The following is a 26,470-nucleotide window of genomic DNA, read 5'->3' as shown; positions in this document are numbered from 1 at the left end:
ATTGCAGATTAAAACCACATCGAGAATGATCATAACAGCTTTATTCAAAATAATCCCAAACTGAAATAACCCTGGAGATTAAAGAAATTGTGGTATATTTAAACAACAAATACCACTCATCAATAAAAAATAATGAACTACTGATATATACAGTTGAGTTTCCTGAGTGAAAAGAACTGGGAACAACAGAAACATGGTATGATTCTATTTATATGAATTTCTGGAACCGGTAAAATTAATCTGTAGTGGAAAAAAGTCTAAATTGCCTTTGGGAGGATGAAGGAGGAAGGATTGATTGGGAAGAACACAGAGAATTTTCTGGGGAGAAGGTGATTTCAGTATCTTTTTGGGGTGAGGGTTATAACACAGGTTATGAGTATTTGTCAAGATTCATAAAATTCTACAGTTTTTAGAATATATAAAAAGAATATAAAATTATTTTTATATTTTACTGTTTGTAAATTTTACCTAAAGAAAAAAGGACTTTAAACAAAATTGAAATCTGTTTGCTTTTTTGCAGTGGAATGAGTTAGCAACTAATGATATGAGTTAAGCAATTCTTAAAGCACTTTCTGTGTATTCTAGGCTTGACTAAATAAGTAGGCTTATTCAGAGTAATGGTATCCAGGTTTTTCACCTGTGGAGAAGGAGTTACAAATATGTTAAAGAGAAAGTCTATATTTATTTATCTGTTTATTTCTTTTTTGAGATGGAGTCTTGCTCTGTCACACAGGCTGGAGTGCAGTGGTGCAATCTCAGCTCACTGCAACCTCTTTCTCCCAGGTTCAAGAGATTCCCCTGCCTCAACCTTCTGAGTAGCTGGGATTACAGGCACCCACCCCCATGTCTGGCTAATTTTTGTATTTTTAGTAGAGACTGGGTTTCGGGTTTCATTATGTTGGCCAGACTCAAACTCCTGACCTCAGGTGATCCGCCTACCTCGGCCTCCCAAAGTGCTGGGATTGCAGGCGTGAGCCACCGCACCTGGCTGAGGAAGACTATATATATATTTTTTGTGAGACTTGGTCACTGCTCTATTTATTTGAATACGATGTTGTGCTTTTTGATATTATATTAATTTGCTACAGTATTGAAGTCCTACATGTAATCACTTATTATCAAACAATATATTTTTGTTAGAGAAAATCTGATAAAATCACTGCAATCTTGCTTCATTGTAACCTCCACCTTCCAGGCTCAAACATTCCTCCCACTTCAGCCTCCCAAGTAGCTGAGACCAAAGGCTCACATCACCATGCCAAGTTAATTTTTTGTATTTTTGGTAGAGATGGAATTTTGCCATGTTGCCCAGGCTGGTCTGGAGATCCTGAGCTCAAGTGATCTGTCCACCTCGGCCTCCCAAAGTGCTGACAAATTGAGGGCCACCATGCCTGGCCCTCAATTTGTAATATTAAAATGAGCTTCAAAGAAATATTTGCCATATGTAGTTTATAATGTAAACAAATAATATATTTGGGACATAGCTACTCATTCTTGGCTGAATATGTGGCTTTATCAACATAGAAAGTTAAATATTAGGCTGGGTACAGTGGCTCACACCTGTAGTCCCAGCACTTTGGGTGGCCAAGGTGGGAGTATCACTTGGGGTCAGGAGTTTGAGATTAGCCTGGCCAACACGGTGAAACCCATCTCTACAAAAAATACAAAAAATTAGCTGGGCGTAGTGGCACACACCTATAATTCCAGCTACTTGAGAGGCTGAGGCACGAGAATCACTCGAACCCAGGAGGTGGTGGTTACAGTGAGCCAAGATCGCGCCACTGCACTCCAGCCTAGGTGACAGAGTAAGACTCCATCTCAAAAAAAAAAAAAAAAAAAAAATCAAATCAAATCAAAACAAAACAAAACCCCCAAAACTCACATTAGGGCAGATATACAAATCATGAACTTCAAAGGTAATCCCTAAGCCATGTACAGATCCACTGGCAAAGGATGGCAGTCTTACTGGATCAAGGGGTTTGTTTATTTTAGAGATGGGGGGGGTCTTGCTTATTTATTTATTTATTTTAGAGATAGGGTCTGGCTCTGTCACCCAGGCTTCACTGCAGTAGGGTGATCATAGCTTACTGCAGCTTTCAACTCCTGGGCTCAAAGTATCTTCTTGCCTCAGCCTTCCCAATAGTTAAGACTATAGGCACACACCACCACCATGCTGGCTATTATTTATTTATTTATTTATTTATTTATTTATTTGAGACGGAGTCTTGCTCTGTCACCCAGGCTGGAGTGCAGTGGAGTGATCTCAGCTCACTGCAACCTCCGCCTCCTGAGTTGGAGCAATTCTCCTGCCTCAGCCTCCTGAGTAGCTGGGACTACAGGCACGTGCCACCATGCCTGACTAATTTTTGTATTTCTAGTAGAGACAGGGTTTCACCATGTTGGCCAGGATGATCTCAATCTCCTAACCTTGTGATCCACCTGCCTCGGCCTCCCAAACTGCTGGGACTACAGGCGTGAGCCACCACGCCTGGCCTATTTTTTTTTTTTTTTTTGAGATGGAGTCTAGCTCCGTCACCCAGGCTGGAGTGCAGTGGCGCAATCTCGGCTCACTGCAAGCTCTGCCTCCCAGGTTCATGCCATTCTCCTGCCTCAGCCTCCCAAGTAGCTGGGACTACAGGCACCTGCCACCACACCCGGCTAATTTTTTGTATTTTTAGTAGAGACAGGGTTTCACCGTGTTAGTCAGGATGATATCAATCTCTTGACCTCGTGATCCACCCGCCTCGGCCTCCCAAAGTGCTGGGATTACAGGTGTAAGCCACCGTGCCCAGCCTCCCTGGCCTATTTTCTTAGAGAGAGGGTCTCACCATGTTGCTCAGGTTGGTCTCAAACTCCTGCCCTTTAGTGATCCTCTTGCCTCAGCCTCCTGAATAGCTGGGATTATACTCATGAGCCATAGCACTCAGCTGGATCAGGGGGGTTAAACACAACCTCTAACCAATGACTGACCACCAAGCTATGCTGACCCACAGACAATCCCTACTAGGCCAGGTTTTACAACAAAAAACAAAACAAAAAAACCCCAATGAATAGAGACGTCATTGGCAACACACAGCCGGTTAAAACAGGCTCTACAGAATTAGTTCGGGAAAGTAAACAAACAAACAAAATCACAACAGTAACAACCATAACAGAGGGAGATCAGAAGCCAGATTGGCTACAGTTTGTTACCAAAAATGTATAGTTTTTTTTACAAAAATTATGAGAAAACAAAGAAAAAGCAAAGTATGAGCCATAAACACAAAAGCAGTAAAAAGAAACTGTCTCTGGGGGACCTCTGATGTTCAATTTAACATTGGCTTCAAAGTAGCTATCATAAATACATCAAAAGAACAAAAGGAAACTATGTTTAAAGAATTAAAGGGAATTACAGCAATGAAGCTAATCAAATAGAGACTATCAATAAAGAGACAGAAATTAAAAACATTTAAAAAAAGAACCAGGCCGGGCGTGGTGGCTCACGCCTGTAATCCAGGCACTTTGGGAAGCCGAGGTGGGTGGATCACCTGAGGTCAGGAGTTTGAGACCAGCCTGGCCGACATGGCAAAGTCCCGTCTCTACTAAAAGTACAAAAATTAGCGGGGGCATGGTGGCAGATGCCTGTAATCCCAGCTACTCAGGAGGCTAAGGCAGGAGAATTGCTTGAACCTGGGAGGTAGAGGTTGCAGTGAGCCAAGATCTCGCCACTGCACTCTGGCATGGGCGACAAGAGCAAGACTTTGTCTAAAAAAAAAAAAAAAAAAAAAATAGCGGGGGGCAAGTGATTTGCATATATAATCTCCAAAGTAGATATATATTAATGGCAAACAAGCACATGGAAAGATGCTCAACATTATTAGGTACTAGGAAAATGCAAATAAGATAGATATGACTTCAAACCATCTAGGATGGCTATAATGAATTTTTACAAAACCACAAGGAAAATAACAAGAGTTGAGGTAGATGTGGAGAAATTAGAACACTCATACCTTGCTGGTGAAAATGTAAAATGACACAGTCCCTGTAAAAAACAGTTTGGTAATTCCTCAAAAGCTCAAACAGAATTATCATATGATCTAACTATTATACTCCTCAGTAGATAACCAAGACAACTAAAAACTTATGTTTGCACAAAAACTTGTACCTGAATATTCATGGAAGTACTATTCATAATAGCCTAAAAGTAGAAACAACCTAAATGCTCACTGATTGATGAATGGATAAGCAAAATGTGATTATCCATATTCTGGATAACCATAAATGGTTATAAATGGAAAATTATTTAAAATATTATTCAGCCACAAAAAGGAATAAAGTACTCTCATATGCTATGACACGAATGAATCTTGAAAACATTATTCCAAATGAAAATAAGCCAGATAACAAATTGTAGGAGTTACAGAAAATGTCCAAAGTAGGCAAATCCACAGAGACAAAGTAATTAGTGGTTGCCAGGTTATGTGAGAAAGGGAAAACTGGGACCGACCACTCAAAGGTACAAGATTTCCTTTTGGGGTGACATAAATGTTCTGGAATTATATAGTAGGGATGGTTGCACAAATTTGTGAAAACATTAAAAAAACCCCACTGTATTGTATGCATTAAAAATGGTAAATTTTATGTTTGTGAGATATACCTGGATTAACAAAAATAAAGACCTCCCTGGATAAGAAACAGAGAGTTTGTGGCAATCAGACCTTCCTTATTAGAAATACTAGAGGGCTGGGTGCAGCGGCTCACTCTCTGGTGGCCTGTAATCCAAGCACTTCGGGAAACCAAGACGGGAGGATCATGTGGGCCCAGAGGTTCGAGACCAGCCTGGGCAACACAGTGAGACCCTGTCTCCGTAAAAAAATTTAAAAATGAGCTAGACATGGTGGTGTGCCTATAATCCCAGCTACTCAGGAGGCTGCGGCAGGAGGATCACTTGAGACCAGGAGGTGGAGGCTCCAGTGAGCTGTGATCACACCACTGCACTCCAGTTGAGGTGACACAGCGAGATCCTGTCTCAAAAAAAAAAAAAAACAAAAAACCCTACAGAAAAACACACACAAAAAAAACTGGAGAAAGTCTTTTAGGCTGAAAGGAAATGATATCAGATGATAAATGAATGTACACACAAAGAAATAAAGTGCACAAGTATGATACTTGATAATTATGTAGCAAACAAAGCATAAATAACATATATTTGTTTTCCTCCTATAATTCATTTAAAGACAACTGCATAAAACAGCAACTATGAAACTGTATTACTGAACTTATACAAAGAAATGTAATACGTGTGACAGTAGTGACACAAAGAGGAGATGAGGAAATTAATACATTTTACATTTGCTTAAAGAGAGCTTTTGAAGTACAAATTAAAAATTTTAAAATGTATCTAAGGCTTTTCAGGTTATCTGTTTCTTCTTGCAGAGGTTGGGTAATTTGTATCTTTCAAAGAATTTGTTTCATTTAAGCTGTCAAACTTACAGGCATAAAGTTATTACTATTCTTTTCAGTCATTTTATTATTTGTGGCAATATCTCCTCTTTCAATCCTAATATAGGCAAATTATGTTGTCTTTCTTTTAATCAGTCTGGCTAGAGGTTTATGTTTTTTGCTTTTTGTTTGCTTGTTTTTAATAACCAGGCTTCAATGTTTTTAATCTTTCTTTTTGTTTTTCTCTTTCATGAATTTCTGCTTTGTCTTTATAATGCTATTTCTTTTGCTTAACAGTTTATATTTTGTGCTGTACATTTCCATCTGAGCACAGGTATAGCTGAATCTCACAAATTCGATGTACTGCTTTCATTATCATACAGTTCTAAATATTTTCTAATTTCAAGGTCCAGTTCCATGTTATCCCAGTTCTAAGAAGCCTTCCTCAATAATCTCAGTTAATACTGATAAAATCCTAACAGCTGATACAGCATTAACTGTTGGACCCTGGAAATACATGGTGTTAGAATTTCAAGCAAATCTTTTCCACGATTTTGCAATCCCCTTTCTCAGAACAAAATAATTTTAAATATTTATACATACACATTTACTCTGGCTGTTATATCCTCTTCAGGAAGGTCTAATTTATCCTCCACCATATCACTAACTTTTACTTGTTTCACTACTTCCAAAAGCAATGTATCACTGGAAGGCTGTGAGTGTTGGATACCTGTTTTAAACACAAAATATCTATTAAACATAAAGTAAAAAACAATATTATAGCCTTTCTGTAATTTCTGACTGCTAATTGTGTTCCTGTTAGATATGACAATATGTATATTATAAGTAAAGACGGTACTTTGATTTAGAGTAATCCTTGACATTTGATGGCGATTTTGACCACTACTATTCATAAGGTAAAAAGAATAAATGTTTAAAAAATAATAGTATCTATTTTTAATAACAGTATTATTTGTTTCAGAAATAGGCCAAGTACTCTCTTTATTTATATTTAATTCTAAAGGTTGCCAATAATTAAGTCAAAGGAAGAAATATTCTAATTGTATTAATGTAATAGAACCATTTTTACTGAGCATTTGTACAAAAGCAATACTAAGAATATATGATAAATTGTCTTTAATTGGGAAATAATACACAGACCAAGAGCGAAAGTGTTTACTTTCTGGACCACATGGAATTTAATACATAATTCCGAGGCAATTATATGCAATACATGTAATGTATTTTATAAACTAAACATCCTGTAAAAAGGCAGGTCTGGTATAATGAAAAGAACATGAAGTGGTGAACCTAGACTCAAATTTAGTTTTGCCATTTATTAAGCCAATGACCCTTCTGAATTTATGTTTTCTAAATTGTAAAATGGAGACTTCATCACAAGGTTGTTATGTATATGAAAGGTAATATATGTGAAACATCTGGTACACATTAAATATAAAATAAATGATAGCTACTATTATATATTTATCTTCCAACTATCTGATTGAAATAAGAACAGCAATACAAATATATGCATAATTTATAGGATTGGAAAAAAAATTAACATACTTAACTTGAGGAATAAAGACATTTCATTTATGGCAAAAATAATTCATACACAATATATAAAATAACACAATACTGCAAATAACTATAAATAACAAAACACTATAAAGACGACAAATCCTCCCTTAACTTCTCAAATGATACCGTTGCTCAGACATACGATGAATCAACGTAACGTACAGCTGCATTTTTCTGTGTAAATCTGTTTGATCATACCCTCTACATTGGGAAGTAGTGATTCACATTTTCCCTAGAACAAGTTAGTAACTATTTCTACTGAACATGTTTTTTCATGAGGTCTAATTTATTAAAACATTTAATTAACGAAGTACATGACAATGCAATAAAAAGTGAAAAGAAGGAAGCCTAGGTAGTCTGATACAAACAGGAAATTGACTTTATATAGATGTATGGTACTATTCTGTTAACAGTATGAATTGAAAATCTGATGAAAGATTGGTGAAGGATGGAGAATGAAGGATGGACTGCAGCAAGGAGGCCAGCTGGCAAGCTACTGTAAGTTTGGAGAAAGCACCAAGCTAAGCCATGGCAATAGCAAAGGGAATGAAAATAAGGAAAAACATTCAAAAGTTATGTAAGAGATAGAATCAACCAGACACAGTACCTAAAGAGCTATTATATGTAGGAATTTCAGAGATATGAGGAGAGACTCATGGATAATGTAGATTTTAATTTCAGCAACTAATATATGGAGATACTGATAACTACAATACCAGATACAAGAGAAGTAGAAACTAGGGTAAGGAATACACATATGAGAAAAGATAATAAATTCAGTTTCAGAAATGTCATACGGAGACTGTGTAAGAGATATCCCAACAGGCAGCTGGAAACATTGTTCTAGAGTTCAAAAGGAAGGTTGGAACTAGAAATACAGATGGGAAAGCAGCATTACATATATGGTGGGTTAGCCATGAGATCACTCAGGAAGAACACAGGTAAAAGGCAAGATTCTAGGAATGGATCTGGGAACATCATCATTTAAAGGTGTGCAGGAAAAAAGTTTTAGAAAAAAAGACTAAAAGTTGGTATAAAAAGTAGGAGGTTAAGCAGCAGAGCTAAGAAAGAAATATATTTACAGGCTGAGTGTGATGGCTCATGCCTATAATCCCAGCACTCTGGGAGGCTGAGGTGGAAGGATCACTTGAGCCCAGAAATTCAAGACCAACCTGGGCAACAGAGGGCGACCTTGTCTCTACAAAAAAAGTTTAAAAATTAAAAAATTAGCTGGGTGTGGTGGTACACACCTATAGTACCAGCTGCTCAGGAAGCTGTGGCAAGGAGGATCACTTGAGCCCAGGAGCTCAAGGCTGCAATGAGTGGTGACTGCACCACTGCACTCCAGCCTGGGTGATGGAAAGATATCCTGTCTCACAAAACAAACAAACAAACAAAAAAAGGAAAAGAAAGAAGGAAAGAAATACACTTACAGAGAAGGATAACCACTAAATGCTTCAGAAACAATGGAAGCAAGGTGAGGACCAAAAATAAGTTGTTAAGTTTGCCAATCAGAAAACAGCATGTCTAATAAAGAAGTACAGACAAAAAAAAATTTCTTAAATCAATTTTTTTTTTTTTTGAGAGAGGGTTTTACTGTGCTGCCCAGGCTGGAATGAAGTGGTATAATCATGGCTCACTACAGCCTCAATCTCCTGGGCTCAAGCAATCCTCTCACCTCAGCCTCCCAAGTACCTGGGATCATGGGCGCACATGACTGCACCCAGCTGACTTTTAAAATTTGTTTTGTAGAGATGAGGTCTCATTATGTTGTCCAGACTGGTCTCGAACTCCTGGGCTCAAGCAACTCTTCTCCTTGGACTCCCAAAGTGCTGGGATTACAGGTATGAGCCACCACACCTAGCCAAACCAAACCTTTTTTTTTTTTTTTTTTGAGACAAGGTCTCACTCTGTTGCCCAGGCTGGAGTGCAGTGACACGATCGTGGCTCACTGTAGCCTCGACCTCCTGGGTTCAAGCGATCTTCTCACCTCTGAGTAGCTCCAACTACAAGTATGTGCCATGCTACAAAAAATCGTATTTTTTGTAGAGATGGGGTATCACTATGTTGCCCATACTACAAACCAAATATTTTTACTGATACATTTAAGAATATATTTACTTTTTCACTCTTCAAATTCCCTAATTTACAAGTGGGTGTGTTCCAAAAGGTGCTTCATAAGTCAGCTGTTTGAAATTAATAATGGATTTTCCATCCAAAATAATATTTTAAATCATGGTTAGCTTTGCAGGTTAGCCCATAATGAAAACACTATTCTATACATCTGCAATGGGTTGCTTATAAAAAGCAGTTTTGGGGTAAGTAAAACAAAACAAGATAATATTTTAAAAAAAGAAAACCATGAATTCTGGCAGTTAACGAAAATATAGACAAAACTAAGGAGTAGACAAAACTAAGGAGTAGGCAAAACATTTTGCAGTTAATTCTGAAGTATACTTCAAAGAACTTTAAAGATATTAAAGACTGATGCTTTTTTTATGATTTCCAATTTCACCTTGAAATATATATATTTTTTTTCTGTACAGTTTTATTGTCACTATTACACTTGGAGTAATTTTTTATTTTTATTTTTTGAGACGGGATCTGGCTCTGTCACCCGGGCTGGAGTGCAGTGGCGCAATCTCGGCTCACTGCAAGCTCCGCCTCCCAGGTTCATGCCATTCTCCTGCCTCAGCCTCCCAAGTATCTGGGACTACAGGCGCACGTCACTACGCCCGGCTAATTTTTTGTGGAGACAGGGTTTCACCATGTTAGCCAGGATGATCTGGATCTCCTGACCTCGTGATCCGCCCACCTCCGCCTCCCAAAGTGCTGGGATTACAGGCGTGAGCCACCGCGCCCGGCTCACTTGGAGTAAATTTTTAAAGTGAGAAAAACAAACAAAAAGAACAACTGAGACTAAGAAGGGACATAAAATTACATCTGTGTGCATGTGTCGAGGGGTGAGAAGGAGAGGAAAAAACAGAGGGAACTTTATGGAAGGAAATTTCTTGGCAAAAGTCAAGAAAATAATATGGAACACTATGTCTTAAGTAACTATTAAAGTCATTTACCAAAAGATGTTTGTTGGGTGTTAATGATAGTTACATTTCAAAGAGTAGAGAAAGATACTTACAGAAGAGGATACAAGATTCTTTCAGAGAAAAAGCTATACACAACTGGCTATTGCTATGTAAGATAACACTCAAAGTTAGTGTTTATATCATGGACAGGGTCATTATTTTGAATTAAGGAAAACCACTTACTGTATCTGATTTATTTCAAAATGTAAGACTCTAAATGGCAGGCATCATAGCTCTCTTGATTCATTTTATGGCATCAAGTGTTTTGGCCATATGTTAGGGCAATTAAAAAAAATAAGATCTGGCCAGCCATGCCGGCTCAAGTCTGTAATCTCAGCACTTTGGGAGGCTGAGGTGGAAGGACTGCCACTTGAGCCTAGGAGTTTAAGACCAGCCTGGCAATATGGTGAGACCTTGTCTCTAACAACAACAACAACAAAAAATGCTGGGCATGGCATGGTGGTATGCATTGGTAGTCCCAGCTAATCAGGAGGCTGAGGCAGAAGGATCGATTGAGCCCAGGAGGTCAAGGCTACAGTGAGCCATGTTCAAGCCTCTGCAATCTAGCCTGGTCAACAGAGAGAGTCCCAGTCTCAAAAAAATAAAAATAGTTTAAAAATAACATCTAAAAGTTGGTACTCCTGTCATCTAAAACTACAACATAATATGCCTATGACTACCAATGATTTGTTGTTGTTGTTGTTGAGGAGGAGTTTTGCTCTTGTCACCCAGGCTGGAGTGCAAAGACGCGATATCAGCTCACTGCCACCTCTGCCTCTCGGGTTCAAGTGATTCTCCTGCTTCAGCCTCTGGAGTAGCTGGGATTACAGGTGCCCGCCACCATGCCCGGCTAATTTTTGTATTTTTAGTAGAGACAGGGTTTCACTATGTTGGCCAGCTCGAGGTCTCGAGCTCCTGACCTCAGGTGATCTGCTGCCGCGGCCTCCCAAAGTGCTGGGATTACAGGCATGAGCCACTGTGCCGGGCCCAGTGATTCTTGATAAACAACATTTTGGGGTATTTCACAGACCTATCTTAAAAAAGGGAGAGAAGACAAGTGAGACAGTTATAAAGGAAAGGCTTCCTAAAGAGTTGCAGAAACCCATTAAGATCTGTTTTGAAATAGTGTCAGGCTAAATTTTTGTTTGTTTTGAGACAGAGTTTTGCTCTTGTTGCCCAGGCTGGAATGCAGTGGCCTGATCTCAGGTCACTGCAACCTCCGCCTCCCGGGTTCAAGCAATTCTCCTGCCTCAGCCTCCTGAGTAGCTGGGATTACAGGTGCCCGCCACCATGCCTGGCTAATTTTTTATATTTTTAGTAGAGACGGGGTTTCACTATGTTGGCCAGGCTGGTCTTGAACTCCTGACCTCAAGTAGTTTTTTTTTTTTTTTCTAGAAAAAGGCATTGGCCAATCTAAGATACTAAGGGTCTAGAGCACTATAAAAATAGGTTATAATAAAAGGCATAAAGGATTGCTAAGAATTATGGCTGGGTGTGGTGGCTCACACCTGTAATCCCAGCACTTCGGGAGGCAAAGGTTGGGAGGATAACTTGAGGTCAGGAGTTGGAGACCAGCCTGGCCAACATGGTGAAACCCCATCTCTACTAAAAATACAAAAATTAGCCAGGTGTGATGGCATATGCCTGTAATCCCAGCTACTTGGGAGGCTGAGGCATGAGAATTGCTTGAACCCTGGAAGCAGAGGTTGCAGTGAGCCGAGATTGCGCCACTACACTTCAGCCTGGGCGACAGAGTGAGACTTTTGTCTCAAAAAAAAGAAAAGAAAGAAAAAAAAAGGATTGCTAAGAATTCTAACATTAGTATTAGCCTCAGTCTTGATGAGCAAAAAAACTAAAGAGAAAAGAACATTGTTTCATTGCAAGAGACATAACAGTTGATATGAAGTACAGTATACTTTTATAATTAAAAATTTTTTTTCTTTTAGAAATTACAATCAATGGAAGTATTAAATCACCTTGGATTTAGGCCAAATGTAACAGGACTGAAAACATATACTCATTTAAATATCAATTATAAAATGCCACCCTTCCTTCATAAGTAAACACATTTAAAACAATAAAATAACAATCGTCAACCCCACGAACACTCTCATTATCTTCAACAAATAATTAAACAGTCATTGGAACTCACCCAGATTATCTCTCAAGGCACTAGCTTCCTCATGGGTTTTGAAATTATAATTCGGTACCAGCTTAAGTCTCATGCGGGAATAATTCTCTACATTAGCTAGCTTCCAGTGAATTGGATTCTGTTTCCTAAGAATATTCATAAGCAAATAAGTAAAATTATTTAGCTTAAGTTACAAAGATTGTTTGATTTAAATAATGTAAAAAAGTATCAAGTATTTTACATTTGTTTAGTACCATTTTATTTTATTTTTATTTTTCAGAGACAGAGTCTCATTTTGTTACCCAGGCTGGAGTGTAGTGGCACAATCTCAGCTCACTGCAACCTCTGCCTCCTGGATTCAAGTGATTCTCGTGCCTCAGCCTCCTGACATAGCAGGGATTACAGGCATGTGCCCCTACGCCCAGCTAATTTTTGTAATTTTAGTAGAGATGGGATTTTGCCATGTTGGTCAGGCTGGTCTCAAACTCCTGGCCTCAAGCAATTTTCCCGCCTTGGCCTCCCAAAGTGCTGGGGTTACAGGTGTGAGCCACCATGCCCAGCCTATTTAGCACCATTTTATAAAACTGCTCACATTTTTTATCTCATTTAATCCAAATAACTCTGATAGAACCAAAGTGAGTATGCGTAGCTGCACTTTATACATGAGGAATCTAAAACAGACTACATTATTTGCCCAAGATGACATGAGGTTTACAGGTAGCAGAAATAAGATTTGAACATGGACTTTCAGACTTAACAGCTTGATACCTTTACTCTCTCACTGTTAAATGGGAGTTCTTAATTAGCTATACAGATGGTTGATATTTCCAATAGTTTTCAAAGTAAAAAATAATTTTACTACAAATAAAGGCAATATAATTGCAAGTGAATCAAAGATCTAAATATAAGAGCTAAAACTATAAAACTCTTAGGAGAAAAGATAAGGATAAAACTTCATGACCTTGGACTTGGCAATGGTTTCTTAGATATGACACCAAAAAAACCCAAAAAAACAGAAAAATAAAAACAACAACAAAATAGATTAAACTGGACTTCGTTAAAATTAAAAACTTTCCTGTATCAAAAGGGCTGCTATTAATAAAGTGAAAAGACAATCTACATATCTGAAAATCATATATATGATCAGGGTCTATTATTCGATATATATATATATTTATATATACACTCTTACAATTCAACAAAAGAAATCAAACAATCTAAAAATGGGCAAAGGACTTGCGCAGACATTTCTTCAAAGAAGATGTAAAAATGACCAACAAGCATGTGAAAAGATGCTAAACATCATTAATCATTAGGAAATGGAACATGAAATCATAAAATACCACTTTACTCTCACTAGGAGGGTCATAATAAAAAATCAGGAAATAACAAGTGTTAGTAAGAATGTGGAGAAATTGGAACTCTCACACATTGCTAGTGAAAATATAAAATGATGCAGTTGCTGTGGAAATCAGTCTGGCAGTTCCTTAGTAAATTAAACACAGAATTATCACACGACCCAGTAATTCCATTCATAGTCTATACTCAAGAGAATTAAAAACAAGTGTTCAAACACTTGTACACAAATGTTCCCAGCAGCACTATTCAAATTAGCCAAAAAATGGAAAACAATCCAAATGCTATCAACTGCTGACTAGATAAAGAAAAGGGATATATCCTTATAAGGGAATACTATTCAGCCATAAAAAGGAATAAAGTACTGATACATGCTACTACATAATGAAAACATTATGCTAAGTGAAAGACGGCAGACACAAATAGCCACATATTGTATGATTCCATTTATATGAAATAACCAGAACAGGCAATAAATACAGTCAGAAAGCTGATTGGTGGTTGCTAGGGAGTGGGACAGAGGATAATAAGGAGTGACTTTTTAATAGGTACAGCATTTCCTTTTTAGGTGATAAAAATGTTATGAAGTTGGACAGTGGTGATGATTGTACAACATTATGAATATACTCAGTGCCAGTGAACTGTACATTTTAAAATGGTTAAAAGGATAAATTTTATGTACATTTTACCACATTTTAAAAAGGGCTGTATAAAAAAAAGATAATATAATTAAGCAAAACAGAAGTAACTGAGGATCAGTTAAGTGAATTGTAAAATATTCAAACATACAACAGCATTAGCCCTAGCTCAAAGAGGTGGTATCAGAAAGACAGAAGTAAATTGGTTTAACACTCTCTAAGAGTCTAAAGTCCAATAAACTTCATATCAAAGGGTCAAAGGAAGGCAAATAACTGTATGATAAAAAACAATACAACCTCGAATCATCCCAGACCTATAATTCACGGAAAGACAATAAATAAGATTAAAAGCACCCTTTTATGAATTGAACATTTAAGAAATTGGAGTGAAAGGGGGCATTTGCTCAAAAATTTCTAGACCAGAGTACTAAAGAAAAAAGAGTACTTAATAAAATTATATCCTCTTACCTTTTAGCCCAAGGTCCCCTTTCACATGTAAGATAGAGCTGTATTGCTTTCCAGCGTCTAAGAGTGGCTAACTGTTGACTGCTAAGTTGTTTAAGCATATTATTATACCTCAGGTTCTCTTGGCGTGCTTTTCGATTAAATGGCTCCACAAACAGCTCCTGAAAGAAACAATAAAAAATAAGGTCACTGACTCACATATTTACAGGTATATTTACATTTTAATTCCATAATTTAAAATTTTTGACCAATAAAATCTTGCATTATGAGAAAGAAGCTAAGTAACCAATAGGCTTTTCTTATTCCATTAGAATCATTTTCTTTGATGAAGTGTGATATAATTTTACCTATAATCTATTTATATTTTTTAAAACTTAAAAAAAAAACCAACCAACAATAAACACGTGAAGAACTTCAAAAATGGAAAGTGCCTCAACACAGAACTTTTAAACTCAAGATAATTAACCTCCTACTTACTGTCAAGTAAAATAATTTTCCTCTGGGATCTTTTGATTTATAAGGCATCTAAAATGAGACTCAAGAGGAAAGAAAGTAAAAATTGTATACTACAAAGACATAATTTTAATCTGTGAAATTAATGCTTATAGGTTTCAAAGAAACAAACCAAAGACTGGCTTATCTAACTCACATCAATATTCATCTATTAGAAACTAAAATGACAGCATTAATTTGTTTCAAACAAACCAGCACTGAATTACATTAAAAAGAACAGTTAAAATTTTAAACAGTTTTAGAGAGACACTACAGCAATGTGTGGTTAAAAATACATGCCTTGGAGTTAGACCTGGATACAAATCTTAGCTTTTCTGAGCTAATTTTCTTATCTAACTTTATCTTTAGCTTAGTTGTTTCTCTTAGCTAATTCTCTGAGGCTCAGTGTCCTCTCATGTGTAAAATGAGGTTAACAATAACTGTCATAATAAAGATGAACATTTAAAGTACTTAATATAGTGCTAGAAAAATAGCAAGTTCTCAATAACTTGTGGTTGTCGTTATTATAATTGTTATTGTTAACTATTATTAGACTTAGTAGGAAATCAATTGTTTTGGAATACAATGTTACTAAATATTTAAAACAGATCATTGCTGAGAAAACTAAGGAAGTCATGACAGCTCCATGGTAATTAAACATAAATTCCACAGTTTTGAGGTTCAATAATATGAGGATATTCTTAAATTAGGTATTTCTAGAAAACCTAAAGGTAAAGTTAAGGGGAAAGTGTTGATGAGAATACAAACTGGTAGAACTTCTCTCAGGGAAATATAACAGTATTTATCATAAGGACTACACACTAGTAATTCCACTTATCCTAGAGAAATCTTCTTGGATAGCCACAAAAATATAACTATAGGGATGTTCAATACTATTTATAATAAAGAAAAAAACTAGTAAATGAGTCTAACAATGGGAAATAAATTTAAATGTACTAATATATAAAACAATGGAATACTTTGCAGCCCGGCATGGGAAGATGTTTACAATATATTTTAAGTTAAGAAAGGAACAATGTTCTCATTTTGGCTTAACCAAATATATACACCTTAAAATTACTTAAGACTATTGAGTCTTCCAATTCATGAATACAGTGTCTATCTGTATTTATTTAGGTCTTCTTTAATTTGTTTCAAGTGTTTTTTAGTTTTTGGCATATATACAGCAGATGCTGTATATATTTTGTTAGATTGATACCTAAGCATTTTATTATTTTTAGAGCTATTGTAAAAGTATTTTTAGAAAATCTGTTTCCCATTCATTATTCATTGCTAGTGAACAGAAATATGATTAAATTTTGTGTATTGATTTTATGTCCTGTAGCCTTGCTAACCTTGCTTATTTGTAGTAATTTATTGGTATAACAGAGTCCTTAAGACTTCCTACACAGAGAATCATGTTATCTTTAGATAGTTTTATTTTTTCCTTCCCAATGTGAATGCTTTTTTATATATTTTTTCTATTCTTACTATACTTGCTAAGATTTGTGGTACAACAGTAACTAACAGTGGTGAGAATGAATATCCCTGCCTAGTTCCCTATCTTAGAGAAAAGTACTCAGGTTTCGCCTCTGAATATGAAGCTAGTGGTAGGATTTTTGTAAAGGTTTAAGTATTTCCCTTCTATTCCTAGTTTGCTGAGAGCTTTGATTACAAATGGATGTTTAGTTTTTTCAAGTGCTTTTTCTGCATTTACTGATATGATAATGTAGTTTTTCTTGTTAAGACTACTAATGCGGTTCAGTATATTAATTAATCTTCAAATGTTGAACTAGTCCTGCATCCTGAGGATAAATTCCACTTTGTTGTGTCAAATATTATTATTACCATTATTATTATTGTTCTTGAGACTGAGTCTTGCTGCTCATCTACACTGGAGTGCAGTGGTGGGATCATGGCTCACTAAAGCTTTGACCTCCTATACTCGAGTGTTCCTCCCACATCAGCCTCCTCAGTAGTTGGGACTACAGGTGCGTACCACCACACCCAGCTAATTTTTAATTTTTTTGTAGAGATGGAGTCTCCCTATGTTACCAAGGCTGGTGTCGAACTCCTCACGTAAAATGATCCTCCCACCTTGGCCTCCTAAAGTGCTGGGATTACAGGCATAAGCCTCTGTGCTTGATCTAATGTATTATTTTAAAAATATATTGCTAGATTTGTTTTGTAGCTATGTTCCTGACAGATACTGGTCTGCAGTTTTCTTGTACTATTTTTCTATGATTTCACTATGAGGGTAATATTACCCTCATCAAATGAGCTAGAAATGTTCCTACTTTTCTATTTTTGAAGAGACTGAGAAAGTGGCATAATTTCTCCATTAAATGTGTGGTAGAATTTGCCAGTGAAACCATCTGGGCCTGAAGTTTTCCCTTTACGAAGGTTTTTAACTATAAATTATATTTCTTTAATAAATATAGGACTTTTCAGGTTACATACTTATTCTTGAACTAGTTTTGGAAATTTGTGTCAGTCAAAAAATTGATCCATTTCATTTAAGTTGTCATATTTATGTGCATAGAGTGGTTTGTAGTAGTCCCTTATTACAATGTTGATGTCCGGGGAGTCAGTGGTGATACTGCCTCTTTCTTTCCTGGTATAAATAATTTTTCACATCATTCTCTCTCTCCTTTTTTTTTTTTGTCAATCTTGCTAGAAGTTTATCTGTTTTATTGATATTTTGAAGAATTCGACCTTGGTTTCATTGATTTTCTCTATTATTTTTCTGATTTCAATTTTATTTACTTCTGTTTTTATCTTTACTCATTCCTTACTTTTGCTTATAAGGATATGGATTAATTCTGTTTCTCTGTTTTTCTTTTCTTTTTTTTTTTTTTTTGAGATGGAGTCTCACTCTGTTGCCCAGGCTGGAGTGCAGTGGCATGATCTCCGCTCACTGCAACCTCTGCCTCCCAGGTTCAAGCAATCCTTCTGCCCCAGCCCCCTTAGTAGCTGGGATTACAGGCACATGCTACCATGCCCAGCTAATTTTTGTATCTTCAGTAGAGGTGGGGTTTCGCCATGTTGGCCAGGCTGGTCTCGAACTCCTCATCTCAGGTGATCCATCCACCTCGGCCTCCCAAAGTGTGGGGATTATAGGTGTGAGCCACCTCGCCCGGCCATTTCTCTAGTTTCTTAAGGTAGAAACTTAAAATTTGATGCCTTTTTCTTTTCTAATATAAACATTATGTCCTGTAAATTTCCCTCTAAGTGATGGTATGTATCCAGCCTCCTTAGAGGGATCTATTAATGTACTATCAGCTTAATAAACTTTTTGCATAATCACTATATAGAACATTTTACTATTAATTGATCTTGTTACTGATTAGCTGTTTTTCTTCTAAGATAATTTTTAGACAAATAAAAGAAATATTGCTTGTTTTAAAATTTGGGGCCTGTATTACTCTTAATCAATATTAAATGCCTAAAATCAACAAGAAAAACTAGATATTAAAACATTTACTTTTTACCTGAAATTTGAGCTTGCTTTCCCCTCCTTCCCGGTCTCGTTTATGCATATTTACCATTAAAGCTTCATAACAATCCTTCCAATAAAGTGCCATGTTCTCATGACCATCGTAAAATGTATGAGCTTCATACTGCTTCATATAAGGTACAATCTTACCAAAAAAATAAAAAAGATACATAAAATTTAATATATGACTTCACCTCTATAAAAATGGTAAATTAGCAGAAAAATCTTGATCAAAAAAGATAAAACTTACATATTTTTCAATGTAAACTTGCCATTCATTTGAATTACAATATTCTTGAAAATCTTCAAAAAATGAGGAGCTACCATTGGTAAAAGGTAAAGAAGGTAGGTGCAAGTTCATGAAGAGAAGCTCATAAATTTTGGAAACCAGGGTACGAACAAGGGGAATCAGAAATGAGTAGATTTCAGTCTGTTCCTTGATTGATTGACTTAGAACATGTTCCAGCTTCCCTAAAATGTAACATGCTTCATCCTGATTTTCAATCACTTTGGTCTGAAGAAGGGTATTTAGCTTAGCTGATGCCATTGCACAAACCTGGAGGAAAATAGTTTGGATGAGAAAGAGCAGACTAAAGCAAACATTTAGTGAAAGCACAAGTTCTGCCTGGCTCTGTGGATTCAGAATTTTTACATAACTGTCAAGAACTGTGAAAGGTCTCAGATGTTACTTTGCCTCCAAGCTAAAGGGTTAGCTGCTACAGTTTCACAGGTATTGGCAGAAGACACAAGACTCCTGAGTCAGAGACCAAGATCTACAGCAATAGCAGTAGCCAGAGTATCAGCATTTGCATTGTTTTCTCAAAGTGCAATTCCCACAGTGAGAGATGAAGAGGACTAGATGATGTCTGCACATGTAGACATATTTTAGGAGAGAAACCACCAGTATAAAGAGAACCCAAATCTTTTTTTTTTTTTTTTTTTTTTTTGAGATGGAGTCTCACACTGTTGCCCGGGTTGGGGTGCAATGGCTTGATCTCGGCTCACGGCAACCTCCACCTCCTGAGTTCAAGCGATTCTCCTGCCTCAGCCTCCCAAGTAGCTGGGATTACAGGCGCCCGCCACCATGTCCGGCTAATTTTTTGTATTTTTAGTAGAGACAGGGTTTCACTATGTTGGCCAGGCTGGTCTTGAATTCCTGACCTCGTGATCCACCTGCCTTGGCCTCCCAAAGTCCTGGGATTACAGGCGTGAGCCACCGTGTCCAGCAAAGGGAACCCAAATCTTTTATACTGGGCAGCAAACTTGTCTGATTTTGCTATGGAGGGAGACATTATCTTTATTATATTGGATAGTAAACAAATCTTCCCTTTTCTCTGGAGGAAGACATAACCTCTATCTTCCAAAGTTGCTCATATGAACAACCTCGAAAATCTAGTTCATAACAAAGGCAGCCAGAGTCACTATTCAAGATATATAGAAACACAAGAGACCCATGGAGAACTGTCTACCAACAATGGCTGTAGGAAAAAGCACTCTCTTTCTCTGGATATGAAAGAAGTAGCATACAGCCCTAATTGCTATTGGCAGCTGTTCTGTGTCCATAAGGGAAGCCAGCTTAACACAAGCTGACAGATGATGGAGAGTGGTGCTGTGAGAACAGCAAATAAATGGAACTGGAGCCCTGACTGAATCCTGCTTAAACTCACCTTAATTATGAAATTCTAAACTATATGAGCAAAAAAATCTTCTTAACTAAGTCAATTTGGCTTGATGTTTCTGTTATTTGAAATCAAAATATTTTGATACATAAAGAACAGGTATATAGGAGTCCAAGTCCTTGATCAGAAACCGAACTACCCTTAAAATTCCCGAGTAATATACATAGTCAGGGCACAAGCCCAGACAAAGAAATACTGTATACTACTACTAAGCTTTGGCCTTAATCCCCAGTGAGGAAAGGTAAATTAGATCACTAGGGGTTTCCTTTTTCCTTGGCTACAGAAAGATCTAAGTCTTAAAATTAAAGCAGGAAAAATGACATATTGTGACTCCTTCTCCCTTAACCCTATATCCTCACTTGGATCTATATTACTTCCCAAATAAATAAAAGCAAAATAAAATTAAAAAGTATTAGAACCTGAAACCACTTCAAGAATGTATTTGTGCCAAAAGCTGGTCTGGGCTGTACACACAGGTCTTTGCAGGATAAGGCAACAAGAGACTTCAGGTACTCTTTCCATGTAAATCTTAGCAATGTAAACAGCATTGGAGGAAACGATCTCTAACATGACTCAAAGCTCTGACTTCTCTACCCTGCTCATATTTTCCCCCAACCCATCCCTCTTCCCACCTTTTAGTTTTTGAATCCGACTAAAGGAACTGAATTCCAAGAGTCCAATAAATTAAAGAAAAAAAAGTCATACAATCCCTACATCCAGGAAATACCAATGTTAATATTATGGGCTTTTTTTTGGTATGTGTTTAAGAAAATACTATTTACATAAAAAGTTAAATATCCAATGTTTTGCTTTTAACTTAATGTCATTAAATTAAATAAACACTAAGTTTACAGATTTATTTAAAAGTACCAAGGTACTTTTAATGAATATAAGATAATTTACTTGAGTACTGCTTTAATTTTGGATACTGACATATTACATACATATATTGCTTTCTTTTCCCTCATTATAAATAGTCTTGCATTAGGGTCACCTGAGGAATTACAAAAAATACTGATGCCCAGGCTGGGCACAGTGGCACACACCTGTAATCCCAGCACTTTGGGAGGCTGAGGCGGGCAGATCACCTGAGGTCAGGAGTTTGAGACCAGCCTGGCCAGCATGGCGAAATGCCATCTCTACTAAAAATACAAAAATTAGCTAGGAGAGGTGGCACATGCCTATAATCCCAGCTACTTGGGAGGCAGAGACCAGAGAATCACTTGAACCCAGGAGGCGGAGGTTGTAGTGAGCCAAGATTGTGCCACTGCACTCCACCATGGGCAAAAGAGCAAGACTCTGTCTCAAAAACAAAAAAAAATACTGATGCCCTAGTCTCACCCCATTCTGAATTAATTACTACGGGTGATGCCCTATATAGGTATTTTTAGAATGCTCCTCTAGGTGATTTAATGTGCAGCCCAGGGATGGGAATCATTGGCTGAGCTAAGGCAACAGGGGGAGTAGGGAACAGGCTAACCGGAGACACTATATACAACTAAATGAATCAACAACCATGCAGTCCTATTTTTGAAAGAAGCTGGGAAATCTTAGTTTTTATGTAAAATTTTTAATACTTAAATACTGGCAATTAATTAACACGTATGAGCCAAATAAAACAAGTTTGCAGGCAGCTCTATTATAACCCCTATACAGAAAGAGGTTCCTGTTCTAGCCTTTAATGTGTACAACCTCAGGGAAATATGTTTTTATTTCTGAGAGAATAAAATTACACAATAGGCTAGTGAGAAATGTTTTAGGTCACTAACCACTAGTAGACAGAATCAGTCTCATCTGGGCCAGGTGCGGTGGCTCACACCTGTAATTCCAGAACTTTGGGAGGATGAGGCGGGCGGATCACATGAGGTCAGGAGTTTGAAACCAGCCTTGCCAACATGGTGAAACCCCACCTCTACTAAAAATACAAAAATTAGCCATGCGTGGTGGCACACGCCTGTAGTCCCAACGACTTGGGAGGCTGAGGCTAGGGAATTGCTTGAGCTTGGGAGGTGGAGAGACTGCAGTGAGTCGAGGTTGTGCCACTGTACTCCAGCCTGGGTGATAGAGCTAGACTCCGTCTGAAAAAAAAAAAATAATAATAATAATAATCTGTCTTATCTGTAGGTGCTGTGCTTGTACTTATAAAGCCCCTATTATGGAATGGGCACTGAATACTTCATTGTGAACTAAATAAATACACACAGCCCTAAACTGCACATATATAAACAGTCTACACAGGCTACCTAGCATCTGAGTAGTTACATTCAATACAGATGATATGAGCAATGTTTCTAATATAAGCTATGTATAAATCCTGTAAAAGGAAGCCTTAAAATTATATAAAGTTATTAATATCAGGAAGAAATAACAAATTAACTGCCTCTCAAGCTCCTCAAAACTCCAAATGAAATCATGGATACTTTTAGAACTAATGAAAAACTTAAAATACCAAAAAGACATTCTAACTGGCTTGTTACATAAATAATACCTATGCTGCATGCAAGCACAGAAAATAATATAAAAGAATGGACAAACCTGCAAATTACCCCTTCCAATGAATCCTAGAAGCAACTGGATCTGAATTTGAGAGAGTTTTACCCATACTGGACTTTCAGAATAGCAGACTGACAGACAGTCAAAGAGCAGCATCATATCCTCTAAAAGCTATCACAAAGGAAAAAAATTGAGAAATAAAAACATTCAGTTTTTCAATTTACTGATGATCAATTTTCCCCAACATTAATACAAACCACAAATATTTCAAAAGCTAGTCCAATGTTCAGTTGACAAAAGCCAAAAGAATAATCCTAGTAATAGCTAACAAAAATCTGTGACTATTCATCACATCTTATCCTTGTTTATTGAATCTGATTAAGCATTAACGCTCTAAAAAGAGGGGGTGCAAAATTTTTCTTTGAATAAAGTTCTTAACTACCCAAAATATAATTTTAAAGAGATATTACTGCACCTTCTCGGTCCACATGTTTGAATTAACTAGTCCCTCTGACTGAAGAAAGTCCTGTATGATCAGCACTAGTCGGAAGGCGTTTTCAGCAGTTACTGGATTAGTTTTTGCTTCTCTGTTTTCTGAGATTGCCCATTCTAACATCTTTTGTAGCAAACTAAATGGAAAACAAAGTCCTCTTAAAACCATTGTGAGCTTAGAAAAACAGTAGGACATTAAAAACAAAACAAAATAGCTTGAGAGGCAGCATTGTATCTCTAAAGATATACTATCTCTAGCAGGTATCCCTAAGATACTGTAAATGGAAATTGAATTTTTTTTTTTTTTTTTTTTTGAGACAGAGTGCAGAGATCGCTCTTGTCGCCCAGGCCGGAGTGCAATGGTGTGATCTCGGCTCACTGCAACCTCTGCCTCCTGGGTTCAGGCGATTCTCCTGCCTCAGTCTCCCGAGAAGCTGGGATTACAGGCATGCACCACCATGCCCGGCTAATTTTTGTATTTTTGGTAGAGATGGGGTTTTGCCATGTTGGATAGGCTGGTCTTGAACTCCTGACCTCAGGTGATCCACCTGCCTTAGCCTCCCAGAGTGCTGGGATTACAGGCATGAGCCACCATGCCAGGCCTATAAATGGAATTTAACAACAATGGAGAAACGTTGAAATGTTTGGAGTATTTATCTTTAATATACATAGTATTAAAAGTCAAAAGTTTCCTGTTTTACTTGACTATAAAAAAGCTATGACAATAATTCATATTCCATCCTTCATGAGATACTTAAATTAGTTTCTTTAAAGCTGGAAATTGGCAAGGTTAGGGAAGAAAGCCTTATTATGCCTTACAGAGAGTCTTGCCCTGTGGAAAAAAGATGTACTACTTCCCCGGTGTGCTACCATTACAGAGTCCTATTATCTACAGCAGGGGTGTCCAATCTTTTGGCTTACCTGAGCCACACTGGAAGAAGGATTGTCTTGGGCCACACATAAAATACACTAATGATATTTTAACGATATGTTTTAACAATAGCTGATGAGCTTAAAAAAATCACAAAAAAACTCATAATTTTTTAAGAAAGTTTATGAATTTGTGTTGGGCCACATTCAAAGCCATCCTGGGCTGCATGTGTGGCCTGCAACCTGTGGGTTGGACAAACTTGATCTACAAGGAACCCTAAATCCTTCAAAGAAATAATTATCATGAAAACCCAACTCCGTTCTCTTAGCACGGAAACACTCAAATTTGGACAAGCCTGTAGAAAACAATGTATCAAGTCCTCAAATACTGCAAGAAAACAGTTTAAACAAAAAATCTGTAATCACTTACGATCCAAATTTACTTAAGACTTAAACCTCCTCATACTGGAATGAGTTTGGGATTCCTCTTTAGATCCTACTAATACGGCAAAAGATAGGAAAAAGAACTGAGCACAAAGTTTCTCTTTTTCTCCCTTGTTATATCCACGGAATACTGAATAAATGTTCAATAACTAACGTTATTTTAGACTCCTGCTGTCACCAAAAGGAGGATGGAAAATCACTAACTAAATGCTTACGTTAGTTTTATTTCATCTGATGGTCGAAGTAGTTCACTGGATATTCCTGGTTTACTTAGTGCTGAAAACACTTGTCCTCGTTCAATCCAAGTATCATCATCAGACTTTTCTAGTCCCTTACACATTACATAATTCAAAATATGTGTCAGTAATTGAAGAAGCTCCTCCTCACATCTCTATGGAAAATATAAAGTAATTTTAAATAACTAGAGGGTGTAGTTGTTCAAAGCACATAATAAGAACCATTACATATACTCATTGTAATCATTTAACATATTTTTAAAGTCCTTAATGAACCTGGAACTTTACTAGGCCCTAGAGATATAAGATGAGTAAGACATTAGCTTTGCTCTCAAAAAACTCACAATCTAGTGACTTCCAGGTTTCTAAACCTTAGATCATGAAACTTAGAACATGAATACAATATGAAATTGTTAACAACTGCTCACATATTTCTAAGGATTAGAAGTATATATCAGACATGAAAATAAAAACAACATTTGGAAAAATAAGCAATTTTACCTCTTGGCTTTCAAGTAAAGAGAAGTCATCACTAAAGCCCATATCATTTGTGATGCTGCTTTCTTTGTCAGAGTGCACAGAAAACGATTTAGTAGACTCTACTGGGGATGGTGTGCTAGGCAGACTGTCTGGCACTTGACTTCCACTATCACTCATTTCACATGAGTCAATTCCACTGAGGTCTAAACTCAAATGTGAAGGGTTACTATGCCAGAATTCCTCTTGATTCTCTGATTTGAAAGACAATTCTCCCACAGAGCTATCTTCTGGAAATAATGGTGTGTTTGAGTCTAAAGAGTGTCTATCCTCCAAACTCCACTGATCTGAAGACACATTAGCTGAGGCAAAAGAGGTGATTTTTTCCTCATCTGTTTTTTCATCAGAGTTCTTCTTAGTATCTTCAGTTGACATATTTTTATCATTGTCTTTCATTAAAACAGCTCTACTGTGCTTATGAAGAGTATTTCCGTTTTCAAATTTTGCTTTTAAAAAAAGCCTAACTAAGGTGTCTTGCCAACCCACTTGCTGTGATATTTGATGTGCTGCATCTGGCTGGGACTGCAAAATTTGCAAAACCTGTAAAAAGATTTAGAATACAAAATTCTTCAAAAAGTACAAAGTACTTTATATCAAAAATAATATTTTCAGTTATTTTAATGATAAGGTAATTTAATGAGAAACTATAGAAGAATATACTTTCAAAAGATTATATTCTTAATTAGATTATAAACTATTTGGAAGACTGGCACTGTGTTTCCAACTAATCTCCATATTACTCATTGTACAGAGTAAGAGTACACTAAAATATCTGCTGGAAGATAAAAAAGAAAAATTAAAATGAATAGGATGATGGTATATGTTAAATAATAGAGTAATATCCTCTCAACTAAATACTTTCCATGAGCCCCCTACATTTGTTCAGGAAATATTATTGCACACCTACTATGTGCTAGGCACAGTTTTAGGCACTAGCATTAGGGGAGTGAATAGGACACATAAGACATTTTGATAGAACCTGAGTATACCAAGGATGTTTTTCTGTCTCGTTTTTTTTCAGGGAAAGTTAAGTTTTTTTTTTTTTTGAGACAG

General features: G+C 36.9%; 1 protein-coding gene across 17 annotated transcripts in view; it reads right to left on the bottom strand.

Moving 5' to 3' along the window:
- Window positions 1-26,470, bottom strand: part of NBEAL1 (neurobeachin like 1) — a 210,354-nt gene that overhangs the window by 63,094 nt on the left and 120,790 nt on the right. For all 17 annotated transcript variants that reach the window (XM_063791572.1, XM_063791576.1, XM_054680089.2 and 14 more), the window contains 9 exons: window positions 25,382-25,957; window positions 24,860-25,035; window positions 23,314-23,467; window positions 22,881-23,009; window positions 18,917-19,222; window positions 18,662-18,811; window positions 14,682-14,839; window positions 12,241-12,365; window positions 6,025-6,151 (listed from right to left, as the gene is read on the bottom strand). In XM_063791572.1, coding sequence (XP_063647642.1) covers window positions 6,025-6,151; window positions 12,241-12,365; window positions 14,682-14,839; window positions 18,662-18,811; window positions 18,917-19,222; window positions 22,881-23,009; window positions 23,314-23,467; window positions 24,860-25,035; window positions 25,382-25,957 — 1,901 coding nt within the window. The remainder of the gene's footprint in view (window positions 1-6,024; window positions 6,152-12,240; window positions 12,366-14,681; window positions 14,840-18,661; window positions 18,812-18,916; window positions 19,223-22,880; window positions 23,010-23,313; window positions 23,468-24,859; window positions 25,036-25,381; window positions 25,958-26,470) is intronic.

The sequence above is a fragment of the Pan troglodytes genome, chromosome 13, assembly GCF_028858775.2.
Source record: "Pan troglodytes isolate AG18354 chromosome 13, NHGRI_mPanTro3-v2.0_pri, whole genome shotgun sequence".
NCBI classification, from domain to species: Eukaryota; Metazoa; Chordata; class Mammalia; order Primates; family Hominidae; genus Pan; species Pan troglodytes.
The sequence above is the reverse complement of the archived record's forward strand: the minus strand, read 5'-3'. Positions and strand labels throughout refer to the sequence as shown.